This window comes from Sarcophilus harrisii, chromosome 5 (genome assembly GCF_902635505.1).
Source record: "Sarcophilus harrisii chromosome 5, mSarHar1.11, whole genome shotgun sequence".
Taxonomy (NCBI): domain Eukaryota; kingdom Metazoa; phylum Chordata; class Mammalia; order Dasyuromorphia; family Dasyuridae; genus Sarcophilus; species Sarcophilus harrisii.
The window spans coordinates 145,726,586-145,736,224 of NC_045430.1; the positions used below are offsets into that span (position 1 = coordinate 145,726,586).

The 9,639-nt window shown below is 37.5% G+C and overlaps 1 protein-coding gene across 12 annotated transcripts in view; it reads left to right on the plus strand.

Moving 5' to 3' along the window:
* Positions 1 to 7,062, plus strand: part of MAGI2 (membrane associated guanylate kinase, WW and PDZ domain containing 2) — a 1,604,868-nt gene extending 1,597,806 nt beyond the window's left edge. For 9 of the 12 annotated variants that reach the window (XM_031940846.1, XM_031940849.1, XM_031940848.1 and 6 more), the window contains one exon: positions 5,758 to 7,062. In XM_031940846.1, the coding sequence (XP_031796706.1) occupies positions 5,758 to 6,560 (803 nt within the window). In that variant the 3' untranslated portion in view covers positions 6,561 to 7,062. The remainder of the gene's footprint in view (positions 1 to 5,757) is intronic. The other 3 variants (XM_031940854.1, XM_031940855.1, XM_031940856.1) reach the window with 1 other exon arrangement.
* Positions 7,063 to 9,639: the final 2,577 nt, after the last annotated feature.

Consider the following 9,639-nt stretch of genomic DNA (forward strand, 5'->3'; position numbering starts at 1 on the left):
TCATGAATTCTTTTTGGCAGTAGAACAGTGTTTTTAAATGCATGAAATAAAATAGATTTATAAAAGAAACAAATTATACTGAAATATTTATAATAAAAAACAAAACATGTTCACTGAACTCAGATTAAGAATACTAGCTTTAAGGCAAGATTTTGCTCTCCTTAATCAAATGCTTTTTAAAATCATATATAATCATGTATAATATAATATAATAATGTTTTCTCTGTATCCTCAAGGATCCAAAAACCAAAAATATGACTTCTTGGTATGTCATAGCATTTATTCTGAAGTTCCTGATCAATAACAGTCAACAAAGAATAGGCTCTCTCCAAAGCATGGTGGGATAGGGAAGTGGGCACAAAATACACATCTCCTATACCATAAAGCACCATATGCTACTCTTTCCCAACAGCCCTTTCGCATCTCTTTGTATCACTCAAGTATATTCTGCCTTAAACTTGAGTGCTTGTTTTCTCTCTAAGTAAACAGGAAAGTCTTTCAGGAGAGCTCAAGATCATGGACCTAAAGCTAAAGAGAACCTCAAAGACTAAGTTGTACTTAGCTTTCTACATCCCACATAAGAAACAGTATGGTGAAAAGGATAGAGAGAAAGCTGGTCTCAGAGCTGGACCTTGGAGTCCTATCTCTAGGCAAATTAATTAACTTCTTAGAGTTTTGAACACCTCTCTAAGGCAATAGTTCCCCAACTTCCCAGTCTCAGGACTTCTTCACGGTCTTAAAAATTATTGAGGACTCCAAATACCTTTTGTTTATATGCGTTATTTCTATTAATATTTTCTGCATTGGAAATTAAAACAGCTTTGTATTACTATTAAATAATTTTAACCTTCTATAACTCTTGAAAGGGTTTCAGGATCTCCAAGGGTCCCCAGATCCCACTTTAAGAACCACTGCTCAAGGCTTTAAGTTGCAGAGAAGATGCCAACCAGTGTTATTAAAGGAAATGCCACACTAAGGTATTCACTAGACCATTATTAATATTGCAGGATGCTATCATTCTGCCATAACTTCAAGGGTTGAAGTAAGTAGATAAATTATAAAGTAGGATCCTGGGCAATGATTTTCCATCCAGATGGCTCTCATCATCATAATTCCTTAAGTCTCAGTTCAGGTGAAAAGCAACTCTTCCTAAACTACTCTTCTTTTTCCTGTCAGTTTTCCCCCAAGAAAAATAAAGAGCACAGCCATTTATTTACTGAAGCTGGAGAGGCAGAAAGGATGGTGAACTCAGAGTGAGAGAAATGGGTGTGATTCCTTTCTCTGCCACTTCCTAGTGGTATGACCTTGAACTATTTTATTTCATTTTCTGAGCCTCAGTTTCCTTCATATGTAAGATGGGAATAAGAACACTTGTATTAGCTATGTGACCGTTATTATAGGCATTAAATCAAGTAAAATATTTAAAGAATTCTATTAAAAGAGTACTAATTAGGATTATTAATTATTAATCAGTATTATTATCCAGTTATTTGTTGTTTAGTCATTTTTCAGTCATGTCCAACTTTCTGGGATTCTTTTTGTAGTTTTCTTGGCAGAGATCCTGGAGTGGTTTGCTATTTCCTTTGCCAGCTCATCTGACAGATGAAGAAACTGAGGGAAACAAAGTTAAGTGACTTGACTAGAGTCATACAAGCAGGAAATGTCTGATGCCAGATTTAAATCCAGAAAGATAAATGGTTCTAACTCCAGGTCCAGTACTCTATCTACTATGCCCCTTACCTGCCCATTTGCTACCTATAAATGAATTTAACTTAAATATATAATTTATTTGAATTACATCTTTTATCACTGGCATGTGAAAGGAAATGCATTTGACATATTGATATATAGTTTGCTTCCATGATGATTTAAAATATAATTTATTAAATCAATATGTGCTCTGTTATGAGAGCTGTCTCCCTACTCCCTCCGATAAAAAAAAAAAAAAAAAAGAAAAAGAAAAACTAATGCCATCCTTGATAACATTAAGAGGCCCAAGTATGTAGAGCATGGGATATAATAGTCCCACTATACTCTGACTTGGCTAGGCTGTATCTGCATTACAGTGATAGGTTCTGGGTATAAATTAAATAAAACAAGGGTAGGTAGGATAGTGAGAGCACTCTAGAACATGCCTGACAATGCTTAATTGAGGGAGTTGAGAATGCTTACCCTGGAAAAGCAGAGACTTTGGGTAGACATAACAGTCATCTAGTATTGGAAGAGCTATCGTGAGAAAGAAGGATTCACCTCATTTTGTGTGACCCCAGAAGTCAGAATTAGGAATGATGGATAGTAGTTACAAAGGAGATATTTGGATTTGAGATCTGTCTGAAACCAAAGTAGAATGCTATGATAACAGATAATGAAGGTTTCAAACACAGGCTTAGTGACTGCAAGTGGATATAACAGGGGTTCCTTGACAGAGATGGAATGGACTACCTGATTTCCAAGATCCCTCTACACTCCTAAATTCTGTGATTTTATGCCATCATGGACATCTATGATGATTTAATGGATTCTTTATCTCCTTCTGAGCCAGTTAAAAATTGAAGAATAGCTCATTGAATATGTTTATGTGTATGCTTCTTGTATAATTGTGATCCCTTTTTGTATTGGAAATGGAAACCAATAAGAGCTGAATGTTGAAAACTTAAGAGATGAACCAGAGGCTCATATCTCATCCTCGTCCTCAGTAAGGTGTTTGGGTACATCACTTAGTTCACCTGTTCATCCATATGGAAAGTGAATGAGTTAGAGAAACTTCAGAAAGAACTCCCTTAAAAACAAGACTTCATTATGCCAATTCATCTTGGTTTTTAAAAAATTCCTCACACCAACAGGCAGTGAGGCAGAACAAAAATGCTTCTCCACGTAGGTTCTAATTTTCTCCATAATCAAAACAGGGAAGTCTCTGAAGCTTGCCTCCTATTCCCAGATCTCTTCATTTCTAGAGGATTTATCCCCTCCTTTTCTTCAAGGTATCAATTGCCTTGTGTTCTTTACCCCTGTCAAACATGGAAACATTTGATAATGGAGTTATTTCTTTTGTTGTACTTAAACTGAAATTTCTACCCATTCATTTGTGGTCCCAACATGGTCTGTGATTTCTAAGCCTTTTATTGCTAAGATAAGGCTTTGTTCGAATCTCTGAAGTTAAGCAGTTCTCCTATATATTTGATATATTATTTGCTTCCATGCAAACTGCCAACAGTTCCTCTTTCTCCCATTGTCCAGTATCCTATCTTCCTTCCTAGGTTCCATCTTTTGTCAAAAACAAGTTGGGTTCCATTTCTACCTTCTTTAATTGTTTCCCAGTTTCTGTCCTCTTCTCCCTCTGTCCCAGGGCTTTCAGGATATTTTATCTCTTCAGGCATATATGATACCTTAGATCATTTAATGATTTTCTTTCTTTCTTTCCAAAACCTTTCCCTCCCTCGTTTGACATTCTATAATGTTCTCCTATATATCCTTTTTTCCTTCTGTTTATGAAGTTTCTGTCAAAAATATAACTTCTGTTAATGGAGATGTTACCATAATAGTAAGGTGTTTTTTGTTTTTGTTTTTTTTTAAGTGTATATTGGGCAGTTACCATGTCCCAAAATACACTTGAACTTTAAGGAAAAAGAAATAAAACTTGGTTCACCCTATTATTGCTTGGAAAAGTTTTTAAGAAAATTTGAGTTTGTAGAATGATTGGGCCTGCTTTTACTACTTGATAAAGATTTGTGTCCTCTTGCCATCTGATTAAACAAAACTGGAAGGAATAAGGGCCGATAGGTTTTATATGAATAAATGTATCTGTAGAATCATCCAATCTCATTCTGTTTGCCAAGAATCTCCTACTGAGCCCTCACATCCCACATATTTTGAACCTATCTGCAAGGCTGATACAAGCTACGATACAGGGCATTTTTGTTGGCAAGAAAAAAGAATGAAGAAAACCAGATTTTATTCCTGGTGAATCACTCTGTAATTCTGATCAAATCATTTAATTTCTCTGTGTTTTAATTCTTCCATCTGTAAATGAAGCGAATAATTACTACTCCTCCCAATATCTCCAATGTATTTTGAAGATAACCAATTTAATATGCAATTTGTGATATTATAAGAGACAGAGAGTCTATAAAAATTTGAATGATTACAATAGTCAAACCAGATGCTGCCAGTGTAGGTTGAGGTTGGGCCCTTTTGAAAGCCACAGTCAACTGTTTCCAATCTTTTGAGAGCTGCTGCACTAAACTTTTTTCCTTCTAATTTTGACTCTGGACCATCTTTTCCATGTCAAGAGTCCTGTTTTATTTAAGTGAATTAAAATAAATTTGGTTGTTAGTCCTTGAAATAACCAAGGCTACCCTGGTTCATAAAAAAGTCAAAATGGCAAATTACTTTTCTAGATTTCTTATATTAAACCACACAATACTTCTAAATGAGCTAGCAGCTATAGCTTTCCCAAGAGCCCAGCCTACCCATAGGAAGTCTTGAGCTCAAGGAATTCAAGATGCATATATGATGATAATAAAAGTGGTCAGAAGATTAACATAGGAACAACATGAGAGAGAGCAGGTAAACTAACAACCAGGATATTTTCCTTATATGACCCTCTTGTTTAAATGGTAACCGAGAGAAAATGTAAGAGAGAAAGACTTGGGGGAAATCCCCAAAACTTCATTTTAAAAGAGATAATTTCCCACACTTGTGATTTGGAGATAACAGAATTATGGATTTCAAATAGTTCACTAGGAACTTCCCACCCCACCAGCTCTATCCTTTTTCTTTTTCTTTTCTTTTTTCTTTTTTTAACTGAGGCAATTGGGGTTAAGTGATTTGCCCAAGGTCACACAGCTAGGAAGTGTTAAGTGTCTGAGATCAAATTTGAACTCAGGTCTTACTGACTTCAAGACTGGCACTCTATTCAATGAACTGACTAGCTGCCCCACCTCAATCCTTTCTCTCTTCTTCTACTCCAGTACCAGAAGTACCATAACAGGACCCTAAGGTTAAAATATAGAGCTAGGTTCCACAGCTAACATTAGTTGTCTCAGAATGGTAGATCCAAGGATTTCCTTGACCAACTTTTAAGAAAGATGGTTAATTGCTTAATGACAACAGAACAAGGATTTCCATAATGTATGACCGGTTTTTAAGAGAGATGGTTAATTGCTCAATGGCAATGCAGAATTATGTCAATTATAAAAACTCAATCTCTCATTTACAATGTGGGTTGAAATAAAGATAACTAAAGTATTGTTTTGGGGTAAGGCTATATATTAGAATATCATTTTTGCTCTATTTTGTAAGAGGACATTGATAGTGCCTAGTCCAATATGCATGTAAGAAATGCATGAAAGTAGAAAGATTTTACCAATAAATTGTCAGATTTGAGGCTGCACAAAAACTAGAGAATTTGATGAGAGGATTAGAGTAAGCTCCGGGCAATAAAGAACTCCCAGCTCCATTCAGGAGCACTGTGGAGAGGATACTCTGAGACCAATACTGTCGCCCTTTTGGCAAAGAAGCGAGGTGGAGGGATGGGGTCGGGGTACGGGTAGGGATATAGCAGCGGGGGACTTCCAGGAGAAGACACCGTGAGGTTGCTTTTCTCTGAACCTGTTCCTATCTACAGTGTAGAAATTTCTCTAAGAATCTCTGCATGCTGATTACTGACAGCATAGGAGCGTAATGTTTTAATGCGGGAAAATGTTTGCCCTTTGGTGCGGTTTCTCATCCAGTTTTTCTTTTTTGTTGTCACCACAGACGAACCAAACTCCTGGGGTTCTCCCTCTGCCGCCTCCACAGGTCTGCCGGAAGTAGTGACTTCCCTTGAAGACATAATCTCACCATTATCTTCATCGCATCTAGCCCCACCCTCTGACCCTTCCCACCAGATAAGCCCAGACCCAACATGGGATATCAAAAGGGAACATGACGTTAGAAAACCAAAGGAGCTTTCAGCTAACGGCCAGAAGAAGAAAAGATTAGGGGAACAAAGGGAAAGATCAGCTAGTCCTAAGAAGGTTGATAGGTCAAAGCATGAAGAGACATCAAACAAAGGATCGTCTGAGTGCAAATCCAAGAAAACCGAGGGTGGCAGGCCCCCCTCGGAGAGTAAAGCGATTGGACAGATCACTGTCGCGGAAGTGGGAGCAGGGGAGATGATGTACGCTGGAACCAATGATGAACAACGCGGGAGGTCCAAGGCCGCTGATTCAAACAGAGGTGGATCTCTCGGGAGGAAAGAGGATCTCAGAGCTTTGGGTCCAGCAGAAAAGAAGGCCGCAGCAGCTCCTGATCACAGCCAGCTCGAATCACTCGGTGCTACAAAGGCATACGGTAGCAATAGCTGCAGCCCGTACTCCAGTGACATGGACCACAGCCGGCGGGAGCCTGACGGGAAACATAGCGAGTTCCCAAGGAAGGGACACTTCCATTCTAGTAGTGTTCGCAACGCCACCACCGCAACTCGGAAGGCGACTGTCTCACCGGGACCTTGGAAAATCCCTGGTTCTGACAAGTTGCCTAGTGTACTGAAATCTGACGCTTCAGCCATGAGCAGATAAGCGATGCAGCTGTTGCCCTCCATTTCACATTAACACAGAACATTCTTCTTAGGTTCTGTCTCACAATGTTTTAATTTATTTTCACTGTCACACATATATCCATGAGACGTCAAGGCCTGGAAGCATCAATGCAGAACCATATTCCATGAGGATATGCAGAGCATCCAATAAATTTGAGCAGTCTATAGTCAATGCAGAGATTACAAACTGATCCTCCAGTCCCCCATTCCATTTTAGGGACTCGGGCAGCTATGGAAGAACCAAAATATCCTAAAGTACAATTGGAGAAAGGCAGTGCAGTGTAGCTTTAGTATTTTTCCCCCGCTGCATGAAGGATTTGGGTGTCATTGCAAACTTTATATCAAGAAACTGGACAAGCAATCACAAACTGGAATATCGCCTTAAAAATCAAACTGCACGGAGCAAGCTGAAACTGAGAAAAAGATTATATCTTTTAACTGAGCTAAAGTGTTGTAAATAAATTATTCTCAATGCATCTAAACAGGGGTTAAAGGGTTTCTTTGAAACATTCAGAACTGTGCACCCATGACATATTTCCATGGTACACACTTTGGGATAGTCCATACCTGGTACTAGCAGCCTCATTCACTGTGGGCTTCAGGATGACTTAGGAAATTGAGTAAATTAATTGGTGTGATGCCATTTTTACTGCCATTTTGTGAACAAATCCTATTTCTGTACATTTAGGGGAAGAGGAACTGAAGGGGAACCAAGTCAGGTTTCAGAAAATTATGTCCTGGAAAACAATTTGCCACAGGTTAGAATTTGGTGACTTAGCTCACAGATTAGAACTGATTATTGTCTGACGTGTAAATTTTACACCCACAAGACAGAATCTAATGATTATCAAGAGTGGAGAAGCTGCAGTTTCCTTACACAAAAAGGCTTTCCTATCCTCTCTTAGTAGCAAAGACAGTTACCTTTCTTACTAGCGGTGCTATAGTTCACTCTTTTTTATTATTACCTTCTGTTGGGCCATCTTTCTATTTCTTCTCATTTACTTTCAAAGAGCAGATGTCTGTGAAATTGTCCAGCTTATATTATTGGGGTTTTAATGCCTTCCAAGTATAAAAAGCCATCATTTTGACCAATTTGTTTTCACTCAAAGACATTTTGTCATTCCTTTCTGCCTCTAAGCTTTCTTTTTCTCCTTCTTTTGTTTCTCTTGGATCCATTTTGTCTCAGACTCTTAGTCAAGTCTAAATTTTTTTCATGTGTGTCTAAGACCTTTGCATCACTCTTCATGGAAGATTGATTCCCTAGCAAGATTCTTAAGACACCATTTTCTGCCTTGATTTTTTTTTTTTTTTGTAATTAAAAAAATGTAACCACTGATAAATTTGCCATGGATAATCACTTTGTGAATACGTGTGTGAGAAGTCAACATGGAGGCTTCTAAAAGCATCAAAAAAAGCCCTTTCTCTTTAATGTGCTCTGCTCAAAAGAGGCTTCAATGTATTGTAAGTTACTTCAATAGGATCCTTTCCACTAGTGCCACGCTTTATAGAAATTCAGATGCAAATAAGCCACCCTTCCTTGCCATCTACAAATCTGAAATCAAAGAAGTAATGTAGGGAGATTGATTTCATCAACCTGAGTCAAAACAAAATGGCCTCATTTGAGTGATTCTTTGGCATGTCTCCCTTTGTATGTGTGTCTGTCACTGTCTCTCACTATATGTTTCTCCCTCTGTGTCTGTCTTTGCTTCTCTCTCTCCCCTTCTTTTTTCCCTCCTTTACCGTTCTTTTTTTTTTTTCCTTTTCCATCCCTCATTCTTTCTCCCTGCTTTTCTCTATTTCTTGCTCTCCTTTTCTCCCTTCCTCTGTCTCAGGCGCTGCATTATCTCACCCTACAATAGTTTAATTTTCATCTAAGATGGGATTGAGTTCTTTGATGGAAAGAGATGGTGGTTGAAAGTCTCAAATGAAGGATTTTGCAGCTTTCAAACCAATTTTCAAAAAGAAAAATAAAAGACAAAGAAACTCCATTCATCATAAACAAAAGCACAAACACATGTAGTGGTTTCTACCATTTTGGTTTAATTTCAATTAGTCTTTCTCCCCTGGACTAGAAATCCAATATAGTTTGCCATTAATTTATTGAATCTGGTTTTGGACAATGCTTCTGTAGTGTAGCTGCACGTCCCAGTACTGTATCCTCTGACCTTTATTTTCCATGTGTTAAAAGAAATGAAAAACAACCTGAGATTACGCTTGCATAAACTCTAATTTGCACAGTTCACAGCTACTACTTGTGCAGCAATTGCTTTATGCGGCTGTAATCGATAACCTGTGAAGACAGCACATCATCTAAACCCCATTCCAAATAATATTTCTGTGTAGTGTTAGCTGTGAATTTACCCTGTACAGCTGTATCTCTATAAATATAATTCCATGTATTAATAGTCACAGAAAGGCTGTAAGTGAGCAACTATTTTTATGAAACGCACCACTATGGATAAATTAACTTTTACAGAAATCTTGTTTACTGTATGATATTCTAAAACACTGTCAAATAAAATATATATCCAAAATCCTTTTTCCCAACTGTATATGCTGTGTGTTGATTTAGAAAGCTTGGTTATTAAAAAAAATAAGCTCTCTGCGTTTATGGATATAAAATATGTAATCTCAATGCACCAAACAGAATTCATCAGAGACTTGAACCTAAATACATCAACATAAAATCAAGAAATATAGGCCTTTTTTAAAAAGTCTAAACAAACTGAACAGGCTTTACATGCCTGACATCATGTGGCTAGTGCCTAGAAATTCACTTTATTGCTGATCACTTACCAATATATTTCTCAATTTTTTTTTACCTGGTCTCATCCCAAGATGGTCACATAGAAGTTAACTATAGCATTGCCCTCATTTGGCACTAATATATATAAAAATTAATGACTAATGTGTTTTGGCAATTTTCATGTGATTATTCTTTTCATGGTCCTATACTATGAACAGTGGAGGGAGATGCAGGACCTGGGGTCCAGTCTTAGAATCTCATCTATGGAAGTAATCCCACTCTTTCCACATGCATTTATAATTCATTTATAATT